The 14,745-nt window shown below is 45.4% G+C and overlaps 7 protein-coding genes across 7 annotated transcripts; 2 read left to right on the top strand and 5 right to left on the bottom strand.

Annotated features, from left to right (window-relative positions):
• Positions 1-1,570: 1,570 nt before the first annotated feature.
• On the bottom strand, positions 1,571-1,804 carry CLUP02_16106 (uncharacterized protein; the record flags this gene model as incomplete). Its single annotated transcript, XM_049295030.1, has 1 exon — positions 1,571-1,804. A coding segment is annotated over one exon (234 nt), but the record flags the coding sequence as incomplete, so codon positions are not given.
• Positions 1,805-5,504: 3,700 nt separating this feature from the next.
• On the bottom strand, positions 5,505-5,953 carry CLUP02_16105 (uncharacterized protein; the record flags this gene model as incomplete). Its single annotated transcript, XM_049295029.1, has 2 exons — positions 5,505-5,649; positions 5,748-5,953. The coding sequence occupies 2 exons, from the start codon at positions 5,951-5,953 to the stop codon at positions 5,505-5,507; spliced, it is 351 nt and encodes a 116-aa protein (XP_049152176.1).
• A 441-nt stretch (positions 5,954-6,394) lies between these two features.
• CLUP02_16104 (uncharacterized protein) lies at positions 6,395-7,706 on the top strand (the record flags this gene model as incomplete). The annotated part of the gene is made up of 5 exons (XM_049295028.1): positions 6,395-6,415; positions 6,561-6,729; positions 6,792-7,152; positions 7,232-7,293; positions 7,471-7,706. 5 exons carry the CDS (start codon positions 6,395-6,397, stop codon positions 7,704-7,706), a joined length of 849 nt encoding a protein of 282 aa, XP_049152175.1.
• Positions 7,707-7,812: 106 nt separating this feature from the next.
• On the bottom strand, positions 7,813-8,830 carry CLUP02_16103 (uncharacterized protein; the record flags this gene model as incomplete). Its single annotated transcript, XM_049295027.1, has 2 exons — positions 7,813-8,321; positions 8,398-8,830. The coding sequence occupies 2 exons, from the start codon at positions 8,828-8,830 to the stop codon at positions 7,813-7,815; spliced, it is 942 nt and encodes a 313-aa protein (XP_049152174.1).
• A 1,514-nt stretch (positions 8,831-10,344) lies between these two features.
• CLUP02_16102 (uncharacterized protein) lies at positions 10,345-10,524 on the top strand (the record flags this gene model as incomplete). The annotated part of the gene is made up of 2 exons (XM_049295026.1): positions 10,345-10,399; positions 10,460-10,524. The coding sequence occupies 2 exons, from the start codon at positions 10,345-10,347 to the stop codon at positions 10,522-10,524; spliced, it is 120 nt and encodes a 39-aa protein (XP_049152173.1).
• A 267-nt stretch (positions 10,525-10,791) lies between these two features.
• Positions 10,792-12,213, bottom strand: CLUP02_16101 (uncharacterized protein; the record flags this gene model as incomplete). Its single annotated transcript, XM_049295025.1, has 2 exons — positions 10,792-12,014; positions 12,072-12,213. 2 exons carry the CDS (start codon positions 12,211-12,213, stop codon positions 10,792-10,794), a joined length of 1,365 nt encoding a protein of 454 aa, XP_049152172.1.
• Positions 12,214-12,869: 656 nt separating this feature from the next.
• CLUP02_16100 (uncharacterized protein) lies at positions 12,870-14,495 on the bottom strand (the record flags this gene model as incomplete). Its single annotated transcript, XM_049295024.1, has 2 exons — positions 12,870-12,987; positions 13,045-14,495. The coding sequence occupies 2 exons, from the start codon at positions 14,493-14,495 to the stop codon at positions 12,870-12,872; spliced, it is 1,569 nt and encodes a 522-aa protein (XP_049152171.1).
• Between the last annotated feature and the right edge of the window lie 250 nt (positions 14,496-14,745).

Genomic DNA, 14,745 nt, shown 5'->3' with positions numbered 1-14,745 from the left:
TAGGTAATTATATAAGTAGCGTCGCCTTTTTAATATTACTATACCCCTAAGTTACGTATTCAGACTTTTCGTACGGCTAGGGTGTTCCTTTCTTTTTAATTTTACGAACTATTCGTAATTTAAATATGCGGAGGTTTATATGTTTTTTTAGGTCGTATAGGATAAATCAATAGACCTCTCGATTGCGAAGAGTGTTTACTTTAATAAGATCTAATCCCTTATACGGCTTTTTAATAGTTATAATTACGCCTTTTTTACATAGTTTAACTACTAGTTCGAAATCGGCTTTCTTTTTTATTATATAAAAGGTATTAATTACCTCGTCGTTAATAATAAATTGCCGCATTAGGGCTTGTTATTATGGTTTTTTATAACGTCTCGCTAGTAGTATTAGTACCCTTTTAGCAATTTCCTCTTCCTCGTCGTTTATTAGTACTATTACGACGATTTTATTAAGGATAATTTCTTATGCCTCTGCTGCGGGTTATATAGTTTCCCCTAGCTCTTTTTCTTTTTATAAGTTAAAAATTACCTCGTTAGGATCTATATAGTACGGTCTAATTATTATAATTAATACTTCGAGTAGCTAGTTACGATCTCTCGTAACTATATAAGAGCGCTCGTTAACGGAAATTAACTTATATAGCCTAGCTTATTATTAAGTAATTTCGTACTATACTTATATATCCGAATTTAGTAATATATTTAGATTATCCCCTATATCGGGCCTATTGCGCGCAGTAATTACTTTATTAACTTACTTTTTTATACTTACTTTATGCAGTACCCGTATTACTTTTTTAATTACTTAGGCTCGTTAGCTTATACTTAGTAATAGTAATAAGGCTAAGGTCGTTCTTAAATATGCTCTAAATACTAATAGCGTTAGTATAAGTCCGTTAGGCCCTATAGTATCGTTATAGTATTTAAGTACTATTTAGAGGTATTCGTCGTTAGTAGAATCCGGATTTTCCTTTTTAATAATTCTAAACGCCCTTTTAAACTACTAATATACCCTTTCTACCTTTCTAATACTATAGTACGTTTTAATAGGTACGACTTTTAGCTATATACCGTAAGCCGTTATATTATCCCTAAATTTTACTAACTTAAAGCTAATATTAGCGTTGGTTTTAATATTATTTAGCGGTCCTTAATATATATCGATCTAGCTTTTTTATAAGGCTACTTATACTATTTTTACTTATAAATCCTAGAGGAATTACCCTATTTAGAAAGATATAGCTACGTTAATTATATATAGTACTAGCCGACTATTTAAATAGAAAATATCGACGACGATTTCTTAGTTAAAGTTAAGCTTATTACGTAATTTAAATTTAAATTTGCGTAGGCTCTGCGCATTTATTTAGCATTAGTAATATACTTTCGTTAACTACTCTAGCGCCCCTATTTCGATATTATTATTACTTAATTACTTTAAGAAGTTATATAGCCTCGTAACTAACGGGTACTTAAATCTCTAATATAGTTTTTTAAGCTCACTTTCCGTTAGGTAATTAATTAACTTCGTATTATTAATAAGCTTTATAAACGCATATCCCTATTATTATTTAATTATTTTAAAGTACTTACTACTAGAGATTCTGTTCCTCATATTATTAAATATAATACCTAGTCGATCTATATTTTTTAGATATAAGAGAAATGGGGTATTAATAAGTAAAATATAGAAAGTTATCGTTCTAAAGTATATCTCTACTTTTACTATACCTAGGGCGACGATTTCCTTACTTAGGCCGAAACTAATTTTTATAATACCCGCTATTAACGTATTAAGCGTTATTAATACGATCTTTTATAGCGCTTAGAATTACCCTTTTCTTTTAGTTAACTATTACGATACTTTAGTATTTAGGATAATCCTATAAAAATCGTTTAGGCCGTACCTTTTGCTCGTATAGAATACTTATATAAGCTTAGTATTTAAGGGATCTAAGTAATATAAAAAGGACCCCTCTAGCTACCCCTAGATTTACTTAGTACTATATTCCTTTTTTTTAAATATTAAGAGAAATAGCGTCTTCTCTTTAATTATTAAGAGAATAGGCTTTTGCCCTATTAAATTCGCCCTTTTAGCCGCCTCCGTATCCGTTATTTAAGGGACCTTTCCTTACTATCTATAGATAAAAGCTTACTTATTAAGAGCTTTTACTACCCTCTATTCGTTTAGCTTTATATATCCTCTAGATATTAACGGGGCGAAAAAAGAATAGTTAATATTATCTATTTTATTATAATCTAATTCGTTAATATAGGGGGTAAGATCTTTTTTATTTTCTAAATTTCTTATAAAGGGTATATACTTTAGGCCGCTATTTTAATTACTATCGCTAGGTTCTATACCCCCGGATCTACCTTTATATATAACGAGGAATTAGTTAAACCGACGAGGGCTAGTTTTACTATTTACTACCCTTAACTTTTTATACTATTCGTACGATTTAGTATACTCTTCTTTAGAGTAGTTACTTAACTAATATCTATCCTTTTTATAAATATAGTATTACCTCTTCTATTACCCTACCCGTAAGTTAAATCTCTACCTATTTAACGAATCTAGGCCTTCTTACTAATAATTACTATATCTAGCCTCTTTTCTTTTCTTATTATACGTTCAATCGACCTAATATTATTAATAAGGGCCGTCGTATATTTAAAAATAGGTTTAGTACAATATTCTTATTTTAATATCAAAACTAGATCTTAGCCTCGAGTAGAGCGTTTCGTAATCTTTAGGTACTTAGTATAGGGTTATTTTTACCTCTAGTATATACTAAACTATAGTATAAAAATATCCGACTTTCCGCTCGTTTATCCCCTTATTTAGCTAGGTTTTCGCTAGCTTATTAATTCGATCGATAAGCTTTTCGAGGATCTTTATTTATAATTTACCCTCTATTATCCTAGCTATAAATATAAAAAAAATCGCTTATAGCTTAAATAGGAGCTTTAGGTTCTTATTATAGGTCTCGAAGCGGCTTCGGATTGCGTTAATTATACTAAAAAAGTCGTTTTAATTAAGATTACGTACCGCTTCGTAGTAGTAATTAGAAGCTTTATTTATAAATACGATATTAATTACTAAATAGTACTAGTGTTCCCTAATTCCGACTTTTTCGTAGTAATCGTAAAATATCGTTAGGGTTTTTTATAAGACCTTATACTTCCCCCTAGAGTATAATTTCTCTTTCGAAAAGATCTTTTTAAGGTTTATAAATTACTTTATATTTACTATTAGATTTTTAATATTTATATACGATCCCTGCGTCGCTACATACTATTAGTAATTTTAGGTCGTCTACCTCCTTTTTTATTAGCCGATCGGTACCGAATTTCGTATTAATAGTGGTAATAAGTTATAGATCGAAATAGGCAAAATTATTAATTATCGTATTTCTAGTACTATATTTTGCCCCGGTATATCCTTTTATAACGATAGATTTTCGTTAGTAATTATAAAGAGGAAATCTAGGTCGTTTACCCTTTTTTTAAATTCGTTAAAGCGATTATACGCTCTATCGACCTATACCTAGTTCTATAGCACGAATTCCTCCTCTATAATTATTATTATTAATATTTTATATAGCTCTCGTAATTATAATTACGTTAGTAATACCCCTCGCTCGTAAAAGAATTTATTAACTACTTTTATAATTCTTAGGCTTATACTTACGAACTATTTGTTTAGTTAGTAATTAAGGTCGTTTACGATCTTATAAAATAGGGGTTACCCTTATAGCCCCTTTTTCTTATAGACCTTAGTTAAATAGATTAATACCGCGTTAATTTACTTATTATTAAACTAATCTATAATTCTATATATCTACGTCCTCTAATAATCCGGGTTAATATTTACCTACTTATAAGGGATTAGGATTCTATTTAAGATCGGGTTTTGTCCTCTTTTTTTTTACCCTAACTCGCTAAGGGTCGTGCTCTAGCTTATACCCGTATTAATAGTTACTAGTATATTTAATTTTAATAGAGATATATTTAATCCGCGCACTAGTCGTAGTAAATCCGTATTTTTATTACTTAACGAATTTATTAGGGTCTAAAAGATTCCCGCTTTTTCTCGCCGTCTTACTACTACTCTCGTTTTTACTATTTTTAATAATTACTACTACCTTTTTAAATCGCTAGCTATCGTACTTATTAAGATCCTCCTTTTTATTTAATAAAAAAAGGTAGGTTTTAGTAGTTCTTTTTAATAATAGTAGTAATAAACGTTTATATTACTATAAAAAGATATAGTAATTAGTCTCGGGATCTTTATTAGTTACCGATTTCCGCTATTCTATATACTTCTAGCTTCTTAAGCCTCGTGCTCTTTATAATCTCTAAATAGCTTTTTTAGTTAATTTTTTAAAATTAGTAATCTCGCGCTATAAGTTAATATAAAAAAAAAGCCCTTTAGTAGCCCTCTAGAGGATTCTTTTCTTTTCTCCTTAGATCCTCGTCTTTTTAGCCTTTTTTTAAGCTAATAATAACTTTAATAGGAGGTCGCAGGACTACTTTAGGGTAGCTACCTTCTTCTTAGGTTAATCTCCGAGATCCGTAATACTCTTAGCTCGATATTATTAAGACCTCTAAATCCCCTCCTCCCTCGTTAAACCGTTCCCTATATTATATTCCTAAGTAATACCTAGGGGGTAGTTAAGGGAGCTATAAAGAAGTTATTTAAATCGCGGGCTTAAAGTCGTATTTATAAAATCCTCGTAATAATAAACTTTCCTATATACTATAAATCTCTTAGCTTAATAACTCCTATAGGGTTACTTTTATTATTAAATAAGAATATTTACGTTTAGAAATCCCCTTTTTTAATCGCATAGTGCTCTTTTATATTATACTTTTACTAATTTAATTAATTAATTTTTAATCGCGGGCCGGCTATAGAAAAGTTATTTAGTAAAAAAGCTACTCGGGGTGACGGTAAAAGGCTAGTTACTTAAGTAGTTCTATTAATTAACGTAGTTTAACGTAATAAACGTTAACCTTTTATAAGTAATAAAGGGCTACGATTACTTAATTCCGTATAGTATTTAAAAATTACCTCTTTTTTTATTTATTTTCGTAAGGTTAATTAATATAAATCTCTTATCCTATATAGTATTAAGAGGTCGTCTTTTTTATATAGTGAGATACCTTACCGATCTATAATAATAGAATTTAATTACTAATTAGTATTAGTATTCTTATTATAGGGTAGTTAGTTCGAACCGTAATTAACAAAGAGATTAATTAAATTATATAAATATCTGCGTCGTAGGTATAAAAAGGAGGTTCTAACCGTAGGTTAGGCTAGCTACGATAATTATAAATAGGGCCCCTAATTAGCCCCTGCGCAGTCGGCTGTATGCTGCGGTCGAATTAGACTTCTAATCCGACACAGATCCTTTATAGCTTTTGGCCTTAATATCCCTCAAACCTCACCCACGCTTGAGCCCATTCAGACCCAACCACTAACCCAGCAGTCTCTACTTCCTCGACGCAACCCTCTCCGCTAACTTATCAAACTCCCCCTTCTCCATCACCGTCCCCTGCCCCTTGGACTTACCCGTTATATGAACAAGATAGCTCCCAACACCGAGTCCAACAGCAGCAATAGCGACCAACGTCGGCCTAGTCCCCAAAACACGTTAACACAGGACCATGGACACACCTCCAACAACAAGTGAATTCCCTCTAGAATCTTGTCACATGAGACGGGGTGCACTCACCAGCTCTGCGCGGCACTGCTCGTAGACGGCACAGGCTCCTGCCCACCGGGTCCACCGAGGTCGCCTTCCTTGGGGTTATGCGTGCTCCACCGGACCTGGCCCTCAACCCGGCGCGCCGCGGTGAAGGGTGCCGTCGTGGCTCCGAGTCCGGAAACGGGTCGCGCGGCCGCGAGGCGGCGGAGGGGGAGAGGTCTTGCGGGGATCATTGTGGTGTTATGAGGGAGAGTGTAGGAGCTGTTTGATCCCGGTCTCTTTTGATATAGGGTTTTCTTTTTATCGACAGGATGCGTTTGCAGTGAATGATCTCAGTGTTGTGCGTCAAAATGGCTAGACCATGCGATGAAGTTGAAGTTGAAGTTTGGAGGCTGCCGTGCAATTGGACGGTGACGACACCAAGACGCTTGAGCGAATCTGGGGAAAGAGCGTAAGGTGAGGGCAGGTGCGTCATAGGTGCATCACTTTCCCCAAGCACCACCTTCTTAGTATGCCTCCCTTTCCTTTTCCCCAAATTTCTACGATTGTAGAAGTCGGAAAGAACATGCGTGGAAGCTTTCCAGAACAATTCGATGAGCGAGTTGAGCAAATGAAGAGAGATTCCGGTTTGCGGGCCTGTCGTTGGATCTTCGCTCTTTACCTTGGGTGTCACGATGCGTAAGAGAGACACCGCTGTCCACCCCAGATTTTCCCGATGCGTATATCTACATTGGCCCCCTTATATAGGGAGCCCAACAGCAACGAGGGAAGGGATTTAGAAAGGTGCAGAAGGGCGATTACTATGCCTTTTGCAGTAAGACAGGAGATCTTGAGTGTTAGCAGTCCAATCGAAGAGCAATAGCCACCAACAGGACTAACACGCCCCTTCATCGCGAGACAGCTCACCAACCAGGCCCTACACCGAAACCTAAATACATATGCGAATGCGCGAATGCAGCAAAAAGAGTACAGACCCTCTGTTCCGTTCTAGCCAACATACTATCCCATGGTAGCCTCCTAGTACCCTAGAAGAGCATGACCCATATTCAAAAACCAACACAATCCGAAAAGACCCCATCTGGATAACGCACCCTCAAGATCCGACCGAGCTCCCCCTCCGTCCTCCGAACCCACCCATCGTATTCCCGAACAATGGTCCCCTATCGCGCCTCGCACTCGCACGAGAAAATTGCACCGAGGCGCCTGCCGTACCTGAATCTCGGAGATGGCAAGGAACCAAATCCCGTTTTAGAAGTTTGACAATCAATTCTCGATATGAATGCGGTGAGCAGCCTGGACCAAAACACCTCGTACTTTCTGCCAAGATGCACTCTGGCCGCGATTCTCAGTGTTGGTATCGCTGGCGTGGGGGCCACCCGGTGCCTGAAGTGCATTGCGCATTGTATCCGTACCACACTGCCAAAGCCCCCAAGTCGGTCGAGGCCGTACTTGCAGCGGTACGACAGCCCCTCCTCCGATAGGCCCTTCCCCTGAATGATCATACTCAACAGCGTCACATCCCGTACCCGTCCTGAGGCTCTCACCAACACCCTCACACACTCAGATGTCAAACGTTTCAATGCATTCGGAACGATAAAGGTACGGAGGATAGGGTATTATTTTCATCAATATACCATAGAGGTAAGAACTGAGAGGTGTTGTGTGTGTAATCGATGCATTTATCGACTTGGTATCAAAGAAAATCAAAGGTTAACGCCCCATTATGCCCTTTTTTCCATGAATGCAAAAGCCATGGCCCTTTGCCTGGGCCCCATTGATGCCGCAGCCCTTCCCAATGCTATGCTTTCAAAGAGAATAACGCTCCCTCATGTCCCCATAACCCAGATCATCATGTTTCCTTATGATTTCCACCGTGCCATGAGAACCGCCGCCCTCTCCCTCTTTTACGGGTATCATTCCGCCGCCAATACCCATGAACCCCCAGGGAGTGCTGACTGGCGGAACACTAACGATGAACACGGCTGATGACTTCCCATGGGATATATATATCCATATTTGGCTCGCCGAGAGCCCGAGATCCATCGATCAAGATTTGGATAGCAGTCTGGAAAGCAATGTCGTCCGGGGCGTTCTAGGCCGACGCCGGCATGCTCCAGTACTTTGTCTTTGGGACGACTCTGACCTCAGGCGGGTTCCAGATAGCCGGAGACGCAGTGGTGCGTGTAGAAGACTGAGGCGCAGCTGAAGTTGTGGATGCAGACTCGGATGAAGGGCCATAGTTAGTATCGATATTGGCGTCATTGCTGGCAGCAGCTTCGGCAGCGGCGGCAGCACGAGCATTGGCGTCCTGCTCCAAAGCTTGATCAATCTCTCCAAGAACCCACGACTTGATCTCATTGAGCGCCCGGCGCTTCTGCGTCTGCTCGCGGTGCTTTCTACCCGACTCGCCCAGAGGCAGCGCGTTGAAGAGATGAAAGGTGACAAGGAGCGTGATCGTCTTGAGGTTGGGGAACTGCCGGAGGAGACGGACGCCCTTGTGGCAGTGGTCCTGCACCCAGCAGGGGCGGAGGCCCCATTCCATGGCAAGATGGCGGAGGTTGATGAAGGAGAGAGCACTGGGCATGATTGACTGAGCCGGTCCTGTGAATGTGTTAGTCTTTGAAGATTTCCCTCTTTTTTTGGAAAGTGAGATAACTGGGTGAAAGGCAAAACTCACCTCTATAGATCAAGAGTGTATCATGGCGATAATTCATGTACACACCCTTGCCTTGCGCCTGGTGTCCTCTGGAGAGATGCAGCATCTCAAACTGCTCGTCTCTCAGACCACGCGGGTTCTCAGGATCGTAGAGCATCTCGGCGCGAGATTCCTGGCAGACCTGCAGGAGTGCTGGGACAGGGCGGTGAAGTCCATAGGCCAAGGTCGTGCTATTGGATATACGCTCCACGACAGTGGGCTTGGGTGCCGCGAGACGCCATATCTTTATGCGGATCTCGGGCGGAAGGTCCTTGAAGAGGTGGAATGTGCGTGGCTTCACTTCTTCGGAGAGGTCCAGGTCTGCTAGATCTGTGATGAGGGAAGCCGGCTGTGGTAAGGTATGTGACATATCATACGGGTCACCCGTGCCGTTGTGCTCGACTGTGTCGTCCATTATGTAGTTATGCCCGAAGCGCTTACGGGTGTGAATATGTGTGAATGGAAGAGGTGTGAAGAGTAGAAGCGTGAGGGTTCCTTTTGTGAGAGAGAAAAAGGTGGTAGAAAGGTGGAAGAATTGAAAGAATTCAGAAAAGTTGAAGCTATAAAAAGTCCGGTCGAGGTGCGGCGCTTTTCCAAGGGGAAGGAGAGGAAAGGGCGGTGGTGGTATCACTTTCCGTTTCCTCAGGCTTTGGGTCGTCAGAGCCGAATGAGGCAATGGACGAGCAACGCAGGCCGAGCCTCAGGTCAAAGTCGAGGTGGGATGGAAAATGAAAATGGAAGCTGCGGCAGGGGCGCGGGAAGGTTGCAGGGGGAAGGAACGACGGATATTGGATCCGTAATCTAGCACCACTTGGCACTTCAGAAGCTCAGGGTCGAGCTCTAGATGAGGTGAATGAGACCTGAGGCCTATTCGGAGCTTGGAGGTGTATTCGGATGAGGTGGCCGTGGGAATAAGGTAGTACCAGACCAGAAAGCGGTGACTGCTAGAATAGGTATCTGGGCTGATGATACCATCTGTGTCTGATGAAAGCAGGGGTGAAGTGGAAGGAGAATTGTATCGTGTCGTGCAGATAAGGCGAGTCCTAGAATCTTGGTCAAGAGAGACTGACTGCCAGATCCAAATCTCAGTGTAAGAGAACTCAGAACTCTGGGCGAAGATGAACCGGAACAGGCCCAGCGGTGACTACCTTCTCTGCCTTACACCGGTGACCGCACGCCTCACCTTAAGCGACCTTACGGTAGAGAAGGCGAGAAATTTTCAAGGAAATGGACCGAGAGTAGTGGCGGATAACAAATATCATTTCCTACATGAATCAACGTTTTGGCTACAATTACCACCGAGACTAAGACCCCGAGGCGAATGGGGAGCTAATAGAAGAAGACGCCGGAGAACAAATGACTGCGAATGAGAAAATTTCTCGGGTTGGTCGCTGGCCGCTCGCTCGCCGCTGACCGCCGTAAAATGGCAGCAACACCGGCCACGGAACAAGTCCGCCTAGGCTAATCGGTTCAGTTTTTTTTCTCTACTAATTTTTTTCAGCGCCAAGTTGATAAACAATGCAGACAAATGGCCGCCCGGCGGTCAGTGCAACGTCGTTGGAACATCAGGTCCCGTCCTGCCAATGCAGCGTTGTCCCTAACGTTAGCCCCCCCGGGACCCTCCCGAGAACAAACGTATCAACGCCCAATTGGCCCGGGAAATCTCTTCAACCACCATGAATCATGGTGCAATGAGCAAATCACTGAAACTTGAATCTGGAATCTAGCATCTGTCTTTCGCCAGTGAGATTCCTCTAATTGATCTCATTTATGATTTGTGGTATTAAAAACGAAAGGGGGACCCATCGTGGCATGTTGTGTCAGCTGTTCCTTCAACCAGACGGGGAAAAAGTCATGCGAGAAAATCAAGCGACTGGGCGCCCATTCTCCCCTATAAACGTATTTGTGGACCCTCGTGCAAGTGGCACAATGTCTGACGTCGGAACAACCTCATTCACCACCCTGGGCCCTGGCTTGATTTCATGTCCGTCCACACATGTCTTTTGCTATTCCCCAATTGACATGCATTGCCGAATCCAGTGAGACAAGGGAGTCCCCGACCGTTCTATCCTGTGGCTGACGCCTGTAATGCAAATCGCTCCCAAGTGAATCACAATGTTCTGGAATCAAAAAGGGAAGAAAATAAAAGTCGTGTCACGCCGTGCTGAGCGTCGTTAATCAACGCCCCCGTCCGGCCAACCCCCGGGCCCGAACCCGTGTAACCTAAGCGCCCGTTCCCGGATTGTATCGTGGACGACGGGACAACCCCTCCTTGCAAGGTATCGTACCAGAACCCTCTCCAGTCGCGGGGCCCCCACGCTCGACACAGGCCGCTGCCCAGGTGCTGCACAGCAATAGCATCTTGATGGTCTCCTCTCATCCAACCTTGATCTTGCGACACCAATCCCGCCCATGCGCAACCTGCCAGTTGCAAAGTTGCACCTCCATGACGATGCCGACGAACCCGGCAATGCAGATACCCCCGCTGTCACTCACACTTGTCGCACTCAAGCTGAATTCCCTGTCCTCGCTCGGTACCTTTTCCATGACCTCCGCAAAGGTGTTGACGTATACCGCGCCGCCCAGCAGTCCCTCCCAGAACACAATGAAAAACACCACGTACACCGACGGGATGAAGTCAAATAGCGCGTGGCACGTCAGGAGCACGAGGTTGGCGATTTGCAACAGCGATGGTAGATAGAGGCGGTGGATCCGATAGAACGGCGTCGAAGACCGCGAAATAAAGACGCCCAGCTGGTACAGGAATCCGTACATGGGATAAAACTCGCGGAACTCCTTGAACGGTGATGACGCCAGCGGAAAGAGCAGTGTCGGCGCAACGCCCTGGTTGATGGTATACTCGGCAATGTATACCAGTAAAAGCGGCAGCATATACGGAAAGAAAAGCGACTTTGCCCTCTTCAAGTTGTGTTGGAAGCTGTGCGCATCAGTGTGCTGTACCGAATACGCCGTCGAAGTGGTCGCGGGTCCCGGCGCAAGCAGAGCCGACGACGCGGCGTTCTGCGACAGCTCCTCAACGTCCTCCTCTTCCAGATCCTGCTCCGGAACAACCGTGTACTCTTTCCGCCCCGCCTTGAGCGGCCCCTTTGGCAATATGACGAAGAAGCTCACGAACATGATGGATGGCAAGCAAGCAGAGAACAACAGGCTGTTCCGCACGCTGAAGCCCCACCAGTCTGTGAGCACCACGTATAGACCCGCCCCGACCAGACCCGCCGCACCCGTCCCGCTGCCCCAGCCCGCGAGGCTCATGGGGCCGTAGTAGTGCGTCAGCCCGAGGAAGCTGAGCTCGCCGCCACCGGAGCTGAGGCTGGCGATGACGACGCCGACCATCTTCACGGCGACGGATTTCGTAGGCGGCGTGAGGGAGACGAGGAGCATGCCCGAGCAAGACAGGGCGATGAGGACCAGTACGCGAAGGGAGTAGGGCACGCGATGGATGAAGTAGGGGGCGATCAGTTTCGTGAAGAAGGAGGGGAGGACATCGGCGAGGAGGACCACGCCTTTGGGGACCGACGAGCCGACGAGGTCTTGGGCAGCGGAGAGGATGATTACGTAGAGGACATTGTTGATGAGGCCTATCCCACATGTCAGCATAAAGACAGACCTAGCGCAAAGAGGTCAAGAGAGCGCACCCAGTAGCCAAAAGGCCACGATCACCTGAGTATCAGCATTTCGGAAGAGAGCAGATAAGCGGGCGCGGTACATTGCCCAAGACGACGATGGCGATCCAGGCATGGGAAGAAGGCCGGAAGACGAAGGCGATCGGCCGGTCATAGTTCCCTCGCACAGCGCTATTATTGAATCCAGAAAGAAGACGGCATCGAGAGACGGGAGAGGCGGTCAAATCGTCTTATCGCGAGCGGTCGTTCTTTGGAAAGGTTTAGGTTTGAGGCGTTGGCATCCGATGGTTTCGATTGTCGGACGTCGGTCACAAGATAACCGCTGTCTCAGTGCCTCAGCGGAGCACTCGACCGGGGTATGTCGCCCACGTGCCGTGCAGCCAACCACGTTCTCGGGATAAGGTATTCGGAGGGAATGTGACCCACATAAGCTACTGGACTGGGAACCCCCGTCTCAGACACGCGACTCGGGCACTGCGCTGTGACGTCGTCGCCTTAAGCACCTTAGGTAATTACATGGCTCACCTGAGAGAAACAGCACCTGAAGAATTTCGGTCACGATCTCATGGGTACATGTGCAAGACGAGGTGATGTAACGACATGTTTAGTTGTCCTTTCGATTGTTCTAGCCTCTATTCTGAGGTTTAAATCGGGTATCTCCTATATCATCCATTATAAGCACAACATCGGCTCTACCACATGTAAGCACTGTAATGCGATCCACCATCGCTTCTTCACTTCAACTATATTGTTGTATAGTGTTGTACTTATTTCCCAAGACTTCTCGTAGAAAGGAACCCACGCATTTCATCACAAGGCTGGCCCTTCCCAGGCGTCCCTATTCAACTTCATCAGATAGGACTGCTTGTGAGAGAACGCAACCTCGCGTTCTTTGGCAAAGCCCGCGTATTGAAGATGCTGCAGGAATCTGTGACCCCAGAGTTAGCCCGCTATGTTCGTCCACGATATTCCTGAAGTGTCTTACCTCGCGTTGTCTATCCGTGGCTCCAAACAAACATGCATCGTGCGATAGTCGTCAGTAAGGCACCAGTGCACCAAACTGGTCAGCCACGCCGGCACCCGTCCCCGCGCCCACTCCTCGCCGACAAAGACGTGGATGCCACGGTCATAGTCCCCAGCATCGTTCCCCAGCTTCTGGCCCAGGATATCTTCCTTGACCCAGTAAATCTCGAAATATCCAAAGGGCACTCCGTCCCACATGCCAATTACCGGGAACGAGTGCTTGGAGCTCAGCGCACTGCTCAAAAAGTCTGGCGAGTAATTTCCCCAGAACTTCTGTACTCGCGGGTTCGACAGCCACGACTGCAGCAGCTCTGTGTCGGAGAGGTGGGCGAGGTGGCCATTCTCAACAGGCTTGGGGCCCAGGGGTCCAAGGTATGGGACAGGCTCTGGTGTAAGTGACGCTACCCTAAATGACAGATATTGCCCAACGCTCGGCACATAGCGCGAGTAAAAGACTTCGCCCATCCGGCCTGGTTTCCTGCGGATGGGGTGGCGCACGCCGTTGGTGACCGTATACATCAAAGGCGCTGGCGGGTAGTACGTTGGGAGATGTGAACTGGAATAGAACGGTCCGATGGGGAAGTTCAATGTCGTGACCATGGTCATCGGCGGTGGTCCTCCGGGGAGGTCGACATCGAAACGGCCCCCCGTGGATTGGTGCGGAGAGTGTATGGGCGTATGATGCCTTGAGTGAATCGACTCGGTTCGAGCAGGTGAAGTCGGCCTGCTCCCGTTTGGCGATTCGGGGTTCGTTGTCGATGCGGCACTAGTACGCTGCAGGGTGAACAAGAAGAGCCGGCCCGGGATCTGCCAAAACATGCGCCGCGAGACAAACATCTGCGACCATTCCTCGCCGTTATCCTTGAGGTTCGTCCCAACCGCAGAGTCCAGCGATGCAATAAGTCCCATGCGCTCAAGCTTTGGTATGAGGTTCCTGCCCCGCAATACCCCGTCTCGCTTGATATTGATGCGCCACTCACCCTTCGGCCGCGCTTCTTCCGGCGTTAGCCTCGATGCATCGGTCGTGAGGTAAGGGGACGGTTGTGGTTGATGGAAGTACCAGTAGAGCGTCACCCAGAGCATCATGGCGATCTGGCGTGTTGGGCTCGCGGCGGGCTTGAATTCGGTGCTCGAAGGCTGTGATATCGACGAGATGAAGAGATTATCGCCCTGTAGTGTAGGTTGCTTGAAGCTGTGTATGTGCCGCCGGCGGGCGCGGTCTTCCTCGCCCTGCTCACCGTCGACACCATCCACCTCGAGTTGTGCATCCTCGGTATTGAGCACGATCGTCCAGCCGATGGGGAAAGGGTTGTTGTGAGTGTTGAGCTCGTGGGACTTGAAAAAGAGGCCTGCAAAGACTGGCGTGACTGTAAACTTCTGTCCGTCTGGGAGGTGGATGATTTGGGGGGCCATGGCGGCGGGGTGGAGCTGCACCGCTTCTATCCGTACGGATACACCTTGGTAGCCCGAGCTCTAGCTTCTGGTGGAGGGGGACGAGACGGAGGGCGAGCACGCAAGGCAAGGTAGGGTACCTAGGCACCCGGCGAGGTAGGACAGACTGACAAGAGAGGAAGGCGTCTTTCTTGTCCAATCGGGGGTTGGGTCGTGGCCGTTTGGGATACGCCTGGAAGAGGAGAATGGCGGGGTCGATCAGCTTCTCAGA

This window comes from Colletotrichum lupini, chromosome 9 (assembly GCF_023278565.1).
Source record: "Colletotrichum lupini chromosome 9, complete sequence".
Taxonomy (NCBI): domain Eukaryota; kingdom Fungi; phylum Ascomycota; class Sordariomycetes; order Glomerellales; family Glomerellaceae; genus Colletotrichum; species Colletotrichum lupini.
The sequence above is the reverse complement of the archived record's forward strand: the minus strand, read 5'-3'. Positions and strand labels throughout refer to the sequence as shown.